General features: G+C 40.2%; 1 protein-coding gene across 3 annotated transcripts in view; it reads left to right on the top strand.

The window, feature by feature from the left end:
* The window catches only part of LOC139816857 (uncharacterized), a 67,539-nt gene that overhangs the window by 32,078 nt on the left and 21,763 nt on the right, over window positions 1-13,698 (top strand). For 2 of the 3 annotated variants that reach the window (XM_071784639.1, XM_071784637.1), the window contains one exon: window positions 12,666-12,958. In XM_071784639.1, the coding sequence (XP_071640740.1) occupies window positions 12,666-12,958 (293 nt within the window). Of the gene's footprint in view, window positions 1-9,514; window positions 11,618-12,665; window positions 12,959-13,698 lie in introns of those variants that run through there. The other variant, XM_071784638.1, reaches the window with a different exon arrangement.

Here is a 13,698-nt window from a genome sequence, read left to right as displayed (position 1 = left end):
TGATTTGCGCGAGTTTTAGGGATCGCGACGGTTTTTGTGGATTCCGGAACATCATTCACTTTCGTTCGAATTTTACGGCGATGAGAGACCCGGCAAGATTAATTTTCACGGTTACTCGATGTGCTCTCGCGGATAGAGCGGAGAAAACCCTCGGTAAAACTAGTTGCTCGGCAAAAACTAGACGCTATTCAAAGGCCGTTTGTAGCACGCACCGATGAGAGAGCAAGAGGACGGACGGGTTGCTCGTTCGCCCGTTCAGCAGTAGAATAGGAGTAAAATAAAGCGGATGCGTGCGCCGAGGCGACTCGGGAGGTTGGCCGCGGCGAGAAAAGAATGAATCTCAAGACAACCAGGACAAAATGATTTTACAAGGGAAGACCGCACGTGTCGTCGGTCTTAAAACCCTTTTTTATTAAATGAGATGCTTCTGCACGTAAAGAACGCGTTTTTCACCGTTTGCATTTTCATGCAAATCCTGAAAATTTCCCTGAAAATTGATATTGCATTTTTTTAAAATATTTATATAACGCATTTGTAAAAAACAAAGTATATTAATGTATCACTATTAAAGAATTAGGAAGACTGCTATATTTCTAGGAAAATAGATATCTAAACGTTTTTAAAGCAGATTTATAAAAAATTTAACTTTTTCTATGTACTTGACTAATTCACGTCTACTTACTAAATAATTGGTCGGTACTGTGTCAATCGTGTATCTTTTTTAGGTTGCAATATTTTATTCATTAAATAGTCTAGTTCTAGAAAGAGACAAGAAAGTTAATACTGCTAAAACTGTCCAGACATATGTCACATCAGTAATTTCTATCTTTATTTAGAAAATGGAAATTGTGCTAAAAATCTCTGACCCAATTTTTACTTACATGATATTTTATGCACGCTCACGTTAAAATTGGATATTCAAAAGATGTGCTATTAATATATTTTTCTGCGTGAATTTATAATATATTATATATATATAATTGTCACGGATGAATTATATTGACTGCACATTATGTATGTCACGAAAAGGATAGTGTGCGTGTCGAGGTGCGTGTTTATTATAAAAATATAAAATAACGCGAAGATCTACAAGATTAACTTTAGTCAGATTTTCAGATGAATTTCTCTTCTCATTTTCTGACATTTCTACCAACACTTTCGCGGTAATACTGGCAAAAATAATTGCACCCTGCTCCGAGGACGACATAATCAGAATGCAAGGAGCCCGGCATTAAATTGCAACATTATAATAATCCCGTAATGTAGAGTACGCTGGCCAACAGAGTGGCATTATAAAGCGTGTCGTATTAACCGGTCGTAAACGAAACAGAGCACGGCTTAAAGTCCATCGCGTGGATGCTGCGCGAAGGAATATCAGTCGTCGTCGCTGTACCGTCGTGGTCGTCTTCGTTGCGAACATTTGGATATGCACGGGTTATTTAACCGGTTCGGTAACACAACGACATAACGTAAAACAACGAGTCCGGACTCGTCCAACGATCCGATCCGGCTTGTGGAAAAGCGATTAGTTATAGCAACGTCCCATGTCTGGTCACGCTGTTTTTTAACTTTCGCGTCCTGTCGTCGTTGCACCTGTCGTCCTATCATCCTCATGCTATCACAACACGCAATCTTACCGTCTTGTCGATACACTACACGTCTTAATTATATCTACGGAATGCCACAGCTGTTTCTTTTTCATCGATAAAATCATCCTTATTAATCCGACATAGATTTATTTAATAATTTTATTCACATTTTTCCTTCTAAATTGATTTTTCTTTTCTTGAATAAGAAATTCTAGTGGACATTTATTTGGACGTTAATTTCGTGAATATTAATTTTAAAATATCGCAACCGTATGTACTTCGAGTTTAATTCCAATATGATAAACACACACCGCTATCGAGAATCTTTTGCGATGTTATGATCTGCGTGGCCGAGCGGTAATTTAATTATCTTCGAGGGTGTTTTCTACCGCATTGATAAAACGGTTACGATCGATACCCCGGCAAATCGTTATTGGCATCGTTACGGTCAGTTCACTCGCCTTTGGTGCCTACTGATAGTATCGACACAGTTTCTTTCCTGCGGCGAAGAAAGACTGGAACTTCGATTAACGATTGCACGAGTGCACCGTAGCGTAGAGCGATTCGTTTCCTCGAACCAGCCCTGGCCTTCCTCCTCTTTGGAGGACTAATCATAAATCTCGTATTTTCCTTTTGCCTCGATGTGCGTACACTCACTTGTCACATATTGCGCGATTGCGTGGCTGCGATAAGAGGGGCGTTACTAGAGACACAATAAATATTACAGAGAGAGACGAAGACAGAGAGAGGAATCGGTTTATTATTCCGAGGCGGGCACTAGATATATATAATAAAGCAGAACGTCATCATAATAAAACAGTAATGCAGCACACAAGATTCTTAATAAATTACAGTAAATATTTAAAATTGTTAGGAGGAAATGATAAATATAAATAAGCAAATTGCATCTAGTAAACATGCAAAGGATTAAAATGTACCATTATCGCGTGTGTTAATTAAAATATTTGAATGATATGACGTTAAATGTCATAACATTAATAGTGGTATAATATATAAGATTGTATATGTATACCGAAAATGATAGTCATGCACCAGCAGTTTTATCATATATGTATATACGAGCGTATATTAAAACAAAAACAAATTTAATCAAGCGTTTAGCTTTGCATATCAGGAATATTTAAGCAAAATATATATTGAATATATTTTTAGGAAATCATAAATTTTTCTCTTGTTAATATGCTGTGAGTTTGTTTCATGTATTATTTGAGGAAAATCATTTCCATATTAAAACGAAAAGGACATGCAGGATCCTTTTAAGAAATTACGGGGCCACCACGAGAGCATTTGTTGCGTCACGACCAGATATAAAACTATGTAGGAGCTGTCAAAGGGTTAAAAACTGCGAGGGGTGGGCAATGAACCTTGAGCCACTACCCCGTACACGTGTTTTTCCTATATCTCGGAGCGAGCGAAGCGGCGATTAGCGAGCGGGAGGCTCGTTTTTCTCCTATCTAGCCGCCCGTTCGTTTCTTCTTCCTTTTCCACACACGCGCTCGCGCTCCGCCAGGACTCGTTCCGCGACGAGAGCCCCTCAGCTCACCTGTGACGCGCTCGCGAGCGCCGGGGAAGCACGCATGGTTGAATCGCCTAAGTGCACCTATGGTGGAACTCCAGTTCCTTGGTCGACCCACCTACCTACCACATAAACTTCTCACCATGACGCGCACACATCGGTTCCTCCGTTTCTTCCTCCTCTACTCCTTCTCCTTCTCCTCCTTCTCTTCCTCCTCCTCTCCCACAACGTATTTTCTCACGGGCACCGTTGTGTGTCCACCGTCGTGTCCTCGGTCAATGGAATTCGCCCTGAAAGTCGTAGACTTACCATTCCTCATCACTGCGAGCCATACCACCAATCTCGTTTCCCATCGCGACGACGCCGACGTACGTACCTATATGCGACCGCTATATTTCCCGCGTTTTGCGTGTTTCCTTTGCGACTGTGTTACCGTTAGGAAAGCGCAGATATGTAATTCGTTGATTTAATCGGATGTTATCTTAGCATGCACGCATGAGTCTCTCATGTTTGTAGCTGATAATAAATGACATTAGCTTTTAGCACATTCTGTTGATTTAAAGAAGCACAGTTATATTTTATGTACTTTATTCGATAATAGACACAAATGTAAACAAAACGATTATTCTGTTAAACAATTCATGCGTCTAAATTCAATGCTTTCTAAATAGTTTCTAAAAATAAAATTTTAATCTTCAAATTACGCGTGCTGTCACGAATGAGAGCCTGCCATCAGGCCTTTTGCCGAACGCAATTTCTTCGCCCACTCGGGAAATTTGTCGGGCATTGCGGACGCCCACGCGATAGTAACGACGAGAGTAAAGCTGAACGACAATAAGGCATTCTATCGATCCTCCAACGCGGCGGCGGACGACGGCGAGAACCGCGAGATACGAGACACGCAAAATCTCTATCTCCACGAGGCACCACGCTGCTCATTTTTTCGTCGTATAACGACGACGGTTTCTTTCTCCCTCCACGACGTCGGATTATTATCGTCACCTGCGGATACTCAAACGGTTGGCGAATATTATGATCGCCTACGTGAGTTTGCGACACGGAGGGGGGAATTCGCAGCGGAATGAACAGCGACTGTTTCTATGACCGTTGGTACATACGGAATAACTGATGCTGCAGGGAGCACTCACGTTGCATATCCAGACGCAGGGTATCATTTTAAGAATTGTATGGCAGCACTTTGAGAATTCCACGAGCAATCTATAAATAAGTAACGTTAAGCGATAAGTAACGTTAAGTTTTCTCGGCGATCCTTGGGATCGTTAATCGTGTGAATCGTTCTTACGACATCAACGGGATTAAAGAAATTCTTAACTTAGGTATTGCTGCGCGCGTATCTTCTGCACAATCTCCATTACCGTTTCTTTAATCCTATTTCTAGCTTTCGAGCGCATTACTCCTTCGACCGCCGGGTTAACCAAGATTCTTTTGTACGATAAGTTTGAACTTGAATTATAGAGATTACTTAAAAAAGTCAAATTAAGAAAAATTTCAAAGTATCTTTTCAAACTCAATTCGGTATTGAACGTGTAAGGGTAAGAACCTAAGGGAAAAAGTTTCGGAAAAATGCAAATGTTGAAGTAGAACAGATATCTGTCCCGGTTCTTCGTTGCAGAGGACAAGAAGTATACCTGAAGACTAATCTAAATTTATGGATGGAGAAGTTGCTCTACTCTATAAGTATAAGTAACGTGCTTGTTATAACTTATCTTAACTATGATAATGAGACTACCACTCCCCCTGTTTTGATAAAATAATGGCTTACTTCAACTTTCTAAAGACGTTCAATAAGTGCAATGAGATGAGAATTTCAAGTGGAAAATAAAGTAAAGTATGTACATTACTGAACACTGACTAAATACATAAACTGCAGTAATTCTTTTCAGAAACATTTAATCAGAATTTTTTCAATGTGCCGTTTATTCAGTTTTCATTTGTTATAAAATTGAATAATTATATTAAAGAATAAATTTTTTCTTTTATTCTCACGAGTGCTATCAACATCCCTATCAGTTTTTCAGTATTGTGCGTGCATCCCTTTTTCGAACGACGAGTATTGCGATAGAACGCGGGTTTGCGTTGCGAGGTTCTCGATGAGGGTCGCCGATAACTTCGACGAGTAAAGTCAACATCGAACGCGACAGCGTATGGTGGCGTCAAACGAATTCGCCATCCTGGAACCTTCGACGCACATTTCCCACGTGTTCGTTGTGCGTACCGTGGTAACGAGCGGACGATAAAGGACGAGGAGAGTGCGTAAAGCGCATAGAGAAGCGGCCGAAGGGTCGAAGGGACGATGGCGAACGAGCGGCATCATCGGACGTCACGGCGGATCTTCCGATGACGTCGTGCCGTCCGCCCGATAGCGAACCGGTTAAATTGGATGCGAATGCTATTGCCGCGATATCCCGTCGGAATCAGAAAAGCGAGAATTGCGTGGGGATTTAATTCCAGCGATACCCCGAAGAGAGGAGCGATACGGTGCGAAACTGCATAACGGCAGTATCGACGGGAAGGATGCTAGGAATGTCGGGAGGATCGGTTTTGCACTGATTGTGAAATCCGGATTGTTAGCCGCGTTAATAACGCGTTAGTAAATCGGGAAGTATAAGAAGCGTGAAATTTATTGTTTTATATTTATATGATGCACAGCAGATTTTGATGTAAAGCTAGTCTTTTATTTGTAGATTGCTCAACATTAATTTTGATGATTTATTTTCTTAATAAATTTCATGAATCGCCATCTTTCTTAACAATCTTTAGATTTTCAACATTATTGTTGTGGTTTTCTGATCTTTAAGACGCTCTTTATTTTTAATTTATAAATAATATTAATTTGTCAACATTTTTGTTAGCAAAGATATGGATTCTAAGTTGCTGAAGAATCAGTACATGAATTTTCTTTTAATTAACATACTAATCAACAGCATTTTAAATTAACTATCTGACGACACTATTTGCGTTCCAAGGGAGATTAGAACTTGAACACGTTACAACGACTATTAGCGATAACTTCTTCCATGATGAAGCACAAGCAGCGAAACTTGTGAGCGAAATGGAGAAATAACAGCACTGTATATACGAAAGTTATATAAGGTCTGCATAATAACGCCGTGCTATTATCATGGAAAATGGAACATTCTTGTCCGTTATAATATTCCCGTAATTTATATTCAAAGATTTCAAAGAAGTGTATTGCGTAATAAACGTGATATATATTGTCCCGAGAAATTTTCGCCGCGAGTATTTTTTATTAGCGGTGGCGATTATTAACATGAAGAAAAAGATCGCAATTTGTAATACATTTTACGTTGTATTACATATATTACTTTGTAACCACTGTCAGACGGAGTTACTCAAACTTTCCTTAGGAATATCATTTACCCACATGTACACATGCAATCTTGTAACGTGCGTTTCACGCGCCTCCGCGCGAGCATAATCAGGCTCGATAGCAGAAATCGATAGTGGCTGCGAGCGGCCATCAAGTCGACCGCGAAAGGGGTAAGCACGGCAGGTATATGTGGTTTGTTAAAAATCCCGCATCGACAAGCACCGGCTGCGGAGTGGATATCGGCTCGGCCGCGTTCGCCTGAATCGTCGCGCTCGTCGAGAAACAAGTTCGCCGAGGAAAAGGGAAGAGTCGAGGGAAAATATAGGAAACGACTGAAGCGCATATACGCGCGATATCGGCTCCGATGTTGCTCGACGACTTTCGATCGATTCACGCGAATCGGCACGTTGTCATCCGGCTTTACAGCTCTATGCTAAATTCCGTATTTGGAAGTAACGGCCGCCAGCGGAAGATCGGCATGGCATGGTACGCGCGTGCAAAAACCAACGTAATTATAGATCCCGAATCGAGCGCGGCGAGCGAGAAAATTTATGTGAAAGGAAATTTTCAGAGTGTCTGAAACCGAAGCAGCAGAATTGACGGTTGGGCGTAACTGAAATCCGCGTTCTGCCAATAACAGTCGCGAGTCCTTATCCGCTGATTGATCTCAGACGCACCGAGAAGCAAGATGGTAATCCACGCCGTCGCGTCGAGACGATGATCCATCGTGGCGGTTAAACCTGACGGATAGGATAGAGTAGACAAATGTGTGCGAACTTCGCATTTTCAACCGCGACAAGATTTCTACTTTTCTCGTTCTGCGAGCGAAATAAGACGCAAATAATTGTTACACTCCTTTGAGACATTTGCAGCTAAGAAATTGAGTTACAATATACATGCCGACTGCGTATATATCGTATATTGACTATCACGTTACGCTATAATAATCGAATTGCAAAACAAAGCAGGAATCAAGAATCGAGCGAACAATTTTTTACAAATATTGCCTGATGGATGGCGCTCATTTGCAAGAGTGATAGGGCAGTGAATCGCGAAGCTACTAATTAAAATCTGTTATCTTCAATATGAAGCTGTATAAATCGCGACTGTGAGATCTAATTAATTCCGATACGTATTAGAAATGTATCAAACGTGCAAGAGGAACGTGTTAAGCCGTCTCGTACGGTAAAGACGATAATCAATAGTGTTTGAATGTTGAGTTGCACACGGTCTGACCGAGGTAGGAATTAAACGAGTAGAGTCAGGCTGGTGCCTCTTCATCTTCGCCCGAGCCGACTTTCCCCGATCACCGCGAAAGGCCGCTCGATTTGCTCTTATCTCCGCTGTGCCCCACATTCCGATAATGATTCTACGCAATCGGCAACCACTAATCTGTGTTTCGATCGCGTTATTTTTTTCCGCTTCTCAACGTGCATTGCAGCGTGTTATTACTGGCGGTGGAAATCTCGCCGAACCATAAAGCAAGTGTTCTCGATGTTCAGATTTTTCCTTCTTTTCTTCCTTCGAATCACGGGCCTTAATTCACCCCGCACTGCTGCCTTGAAGTAAAGTTATTTCTCGTTCAAATTGTCGCTCCGTAACTGATGCAGGTTTCGTTGATACAAAGTCGTAAGAACGGAAGTGATACGTCAAGTGAATGAGAACAAAATTTTATGACGTACAAAATGAACTTTTTGAATTATCTTGAATAAGAAAAGATTCTAACTCTCTTTTTTCTAAATATTTTTTCCAACTTATCGAGTTTGTAAACCAGAAGTCACGTGCACATATATATCTAATTTGAAAATACGAAGATATGAAATTGATTAAAGAATATTATTAAAATATGTTCTGTGTTTATTAACTTAATTAATTTTACTAACAGAAACAATTAAATATTTAATATTAAATCTCCGATTTAATCATTGTTATACTGAACGCATATTGAATAAATTACAAGAACATATAATAAAAAACAAGAACAAAAAATAATAAAATAATAAAAAAATAATAAAAACTACAATATTTTCGTGACAGAAATACTAGATATTATAGATTGATATGTATTCTTACAGATAAGTTGTTTTCTTTCAACTATTTTAATTGTGGATTAAATTGTTGACAAATTGACCGATTAAAGTTTGTCAAGCGAGAAATTAACAATTGTTTTTTTATTTGAAAATCGGGCGAGTCGTCGTTGTTAAGCGTGTCTGGGAATGATTAAACTTCGTCTAACTTTTTGCGTTTATGCTTCATAACTTCGTTAAGTTATTAAGCTCACGAAAGGAATTATAAGAGAGAATTTCTCACAAACTCCTATTAATCCCTAAACCATAGAGAGAAGCATCCGGCTAAGAAACTTTAGATCCCACCCCGATTTAATATAAAGAACTATATTTAGAAGAGATATCTTTAGAACCACACGCCGTGCACTCTAATTTCACCAAGCCGTCATAACTGTATCGACCTCAGTCCCATAGAATATAAACTATATATTTTTGTTTTATATATTCACAAAAAATAAAAAAAAAAGAGATGATTGATTCACTTGAAAAACACGATGAGCTTCGGCACGAAGGCTCGAGCGAGCTGCTGATACGGGAAGAACGAAAATTCGTCGTAAAGTTCGTCTGAAGTTCGTGCGTTCCTTCAGGCTGCGAATCTAACGATCGGCGATCGAGAGATCGCGGTAGCGGAGGCGAGGCAGCTTGATATTCGTCGGATGCGCGTCGCGGAGCCCGGCCGCGTATGAGCGCGGAATAAATTATCCCGGTGAGTCGGTCCGGTCCCTCCTGCGATCTCTCTTCGCCTCTCTCCCTTTTCAACCACACATCGTTCCCTCTCTCTCCCTCTCCCTCTCTCTCTCTCTCTCTCCGTCTGACTATCTTATTCCGCCTGCTCCGGCAATCACTCCCCGGTTGTCGTTCGTTCATCTCTCTCCGTCTCGCTCGCTCCCACCGCCGGAGTGTCTATAATGACTCCTCGTGGTGGGACGATACCGGAAGTGAAGTCAGAACGGCGGAACCACGACGTTCACTCAATGGAAAGTTTGAGCTCCACCGGCGCGGGCTCCTCTAAGGTGGCTTATACTTACACGCTCGCTCTCCCGTGCGCGCCAAAGAAAATCCGCTTCTTTCGACGCGCGGTGCGCTCGGCATTCGCGCGTACGCGAGTCACGCGCGAGCAGCTCTCGAGGAAAAGTCTCGCGTCGATATCTCGTCTTCGAGGTGAATCATTGAAAGTGCGGCATTTCGAAGAGAGCTAATTGGATACTCGGGAGTGAAAGCTCTAGGATTTCGAGATGTTAATATTCGGACGGACATCCAGGAAGATTGAGAGAAGAACAAAGGATCGGGGAAAAATAATCCGAAAATCCAGAAGCAATAATGTGAACTGATGAGGAACTGAATTACAAGTAGATGAGAATCAGTTTAATTTGGTGTGCCGTGGAGTTTTATCGAGATCGAGGAGTAAGAATAAAAATTGGATGTCTAGCTACGGATTTGATTTAAAAGAATAAGTGAATGGGGTGGAGCTCGCCAATTGATTTCTGTTATTGTTATACGCGCGGAAGTTGTGTATTCTGATCGAAGAAATTTCGATCGAATGCTAAACTTGGAGAGAAGATGGATGATAGATCGTTCAATCAGAAAGAAAATTTGCAACTGAATTAATGAAGAATAAAAATATCTAGGAGAAGCATCTATTTGAAATTGCATTATCGTGGCAAACAAAGTACATTTTATTGTGAAGCGCCGGAAGTCTCGGGGAGCAGCAAATAACATCGTCGAGTAATCAAGGCAGCGGTTGAATAAATTGGATCGGTTGGGGATATTACAAGAAGAGGAAGAGAAAAAGGACGGTTGAAAAAGGACGCACGAGGAAAGTCGCCATTAAGCTATGGCAAAGAAAAAGCTTCCTTCCCGCGAAAAAGAAAGGAAACGATAAATTTGCGAGAGACGTTGTACATTAACTTCCATTTCGGAGGCAATGCGCGAAAATTTGAAAGTGTCGTATTCGTGATATATTATCCGCAGTCTTGTCTGGAAAATCGAAGAAAACGATCGACACACCGTTCCGCAATTTTCTCCTCGAGGCAAATACGCCGAACATTTCGGTTCGTCAGCGCAAATTTTTTCGTGGAAAACCCGTTGAACGAGGAAATTTAATCCGTAGTCGACTTCAAATGCGTTCTCTTTTCATGCGCAACCGCATGAAGAATTGAGGAATTTTCACTGCGCCGAACAATAAGCATTTTCGCGTGAAAGTGACAAGATGATGACGGCCTTTGAGAAAAAAGAAGATCCTGTGATTTTCGTGGGCGAGACAAAAGGTCTGGTCTGTGAAACGGAAGTCCGTCGCGAGGAAGAATGCTAATTAACCCAATTCCTCCCGAAGTTGCGTTAACAAACCGGCGTACATTTTAATTCGTTGTATTTATCACCCGGCGTTTCCTTAATTACAGTGAAATCATTGTCTCGTGCATCAATTACAAAAAAGGCGCGCGGAATCATAAATATAAATTAGCGTGTCTCAACGAGTAAAGCAGTCTCCGTGCGAAGAAATTAGCGAAACTAATTTGAGATAAACTGCCGCAACGTCTTAATGAAGGAGAACTAATGAACTTTGTAATCTTATAAAGTGCTCGGCGTGTCCGACGCGCGACAGCTGGCAGTCTGTCATCGCCGGTGCTCCTTCTCGTGTAAAACAAAGAATTTGCTGATGTGCGACGAAAAGACTTTCAATTTGTACAAGAAATCGCGTCTTGGGTGGTCCTCAAATCTCGGTCATCATTCGCACTTCTTTTCTCGCGAACAACACAGTATGCTTTTTTATCATTTGCGAACCAGTATAAGTCTTAAATCATAAACTGACGATTATAGTGATCGACCCCGAACATGGGCGAGAGGATTTTACCTAAGAACGCCCATTATCCGAGGCGACACGCAGGTTGAACGGACGTGGGGCTTGTCATTGTCGATAATTCGTTCACTAGGGTGACCATCGAGGGTGAAAACAGGAGACTCGAAATACATTTGTGAAAGTATTCGTCAGAGATGGTCAGCCAACACGCGATGGCCACCACCGTCCGCAAAGTTAAGCAGGAGAATCGTCTCAGGCGGCAGAATCAGAGTCAAGGTACACATAAACACACGCTGGTCTCTCGCTAATAGACAATTCACGTTCTTCAAGAACGTAGATTCATAATGTAACCTGCGCACGTTCTTATCTCCAAAGAGACCTTAATCGCGATCTAGTTACGCCCGAAACGCATATATTGAATCTGCTTCAGAATTAACGCGGAGTAGTTAGAGCGTAACAGAAATATAATACGACGTTAATAACGAAGCATACATATACGTGTGCTGTACAACGATCATTCTGCTGTAATTGCATTGAAAATATTATGAGACTTTAGTGCGTAAAATGTCGAGGGAAACGAGCGAGAGATTGGGAGAGCGAGGAGGAAATATATTTACGAGCGTAGACTTAGCGCGCAGTAATCATACTTTAGCTAGTATCTTATCCCGAGTCATTGAATTATCTTATTCACGGACTTTATGCACTTTGATATTTTATCGAATGAACGACCGGCTTACATAAATATTACTGAGCGAAATTTTCCTGGTATTTAAATGAAAATGTAGCTTATGTTTTTTTATTTACGAACAAATCCTTATTTATAAAGAAAAGATTCTTAATATAGTTTTACGTGAATCTATGTATAATACATAGCAATTTCCTAGGCATGTCTTTCATTTGAATAAGTTGTTTAACACATTCATGTCAAGCTCACAGATGCTTCAGGATGTGTCGTGGCGATGAATATATTAATATTTATTTCACCCTTCTTATATGTATATATATATACACACACACACACATTTTCTTTACCAATTTTATCTTGCATTAATGTATGACACCAAAATTGACAATTAAAAGTAAAAGAGTAATGTTAATTAAAAGCTTTAAAAAGCAACGTTATTATCCTATGTAAATAATCTTATTAATTTACATAAAATTTTCAACACTGTAAAGTATAATTTGGCCAAGCCGCCACGTCTGGATTCGTTGCATTCGTAACTTCTCTTTCGACACATTTTTAACTTAATTCAAATTAATAAGTTTTATATCGGAGCCAAAATGTTAAAAGTGATTACGTATTTTTTCTCGTACTTCATCACAGATGAAGAGGGGCCTTACAAGCCAGTGCCACCACCGAAACCGGTGTCGAACAATCAGAAGAATCAGGACGTTCAGCAGGACGAACACCGGGAGCAGCCGGTAGCCGACCGTCCATCATTGCGTACGACTTCCGGTCCGGAAAGGACCAACGTCTCCGAGGACGGGCAAGTTCGTAGTGCAGCCGGGCAGCCCTTCGCACCAGAATACAGGATGCCACCCTTGTACGGGGAGGAGCAGAGTTCGGGTCAGGCTCAACAGGCGGCCAGTTTGCAAACTCATAGCAGCAAGTTCCCGGTAAGTGTGATAATGCACGATGAAATTATAGCATCCATTATTTTTGTCAATCACTTTGTCGCCGTGATTTCCGACATTTTTTTGGAAAACTATAATTGCAAAGCATCATAAAAGTCTTATTATTTTATTAATCTCTTTTTTTTCTTATTTCTACTTTTAGTAATAATTAAAGCAGAATGCATTTGTGAGAAAATATATTATGGAATCATATTTTTATTACATAAATTTTGTATTATATTATAATTTTTAAAAATATGACACTCGAATATATTCGATACAAAGATGATATGAGATAATGATCATTTTCGACATAAATAAAACAGCCAAAAACGGATAAAATGTTGATGGATATAAAGGTATAGATATACAATTTATTGACATTATCGACAATTTTTTTTCTTTTAGTAAATAAATGACATTATAACATAGAGTATAAATCAAATTACAATAGACGTATTATCTTGTTTTCTTTCAACGACATGATTTCGTGATATGGAATTAATAAGCTACAAAGATTATGAGATTGAGACATAAAATGCTCTTAATAATAGTACTCAAAATTGAAGCCGTGATATTATTTTGGTCGGCTTAAAATTTTGCAAATTAAAAACAATATATCTTAATATTGTCGATTTATTTAAATGGCGCGTCAATATTTTTTACGAATCAATTCCATTTGTGTATACAATAACGTAAAAGTTTCGAAACCGCACCGGTTAAAGTCTACTTTCTCGTGTATA

The sequence above is a fragment of the Temnothorax longispinosus genome, chromosome 7, assembly GCF_030848805.1.
Source record: "Temnothorax longispinosus isolate EJ_2023e chromosome 7, Tlon_JGU_v1, whole genome shotgun sequence".
Classification (NCBI taxonomy): Eukaryota; Metazoa; Arthropoda; class Insecta; order Hymenoptera; family Formicidae; genus Temnothorax; species Temnothorax longispinosus.
This window is presented reverse-complemented; position numbering and strand designations above follow the sequence as displayed.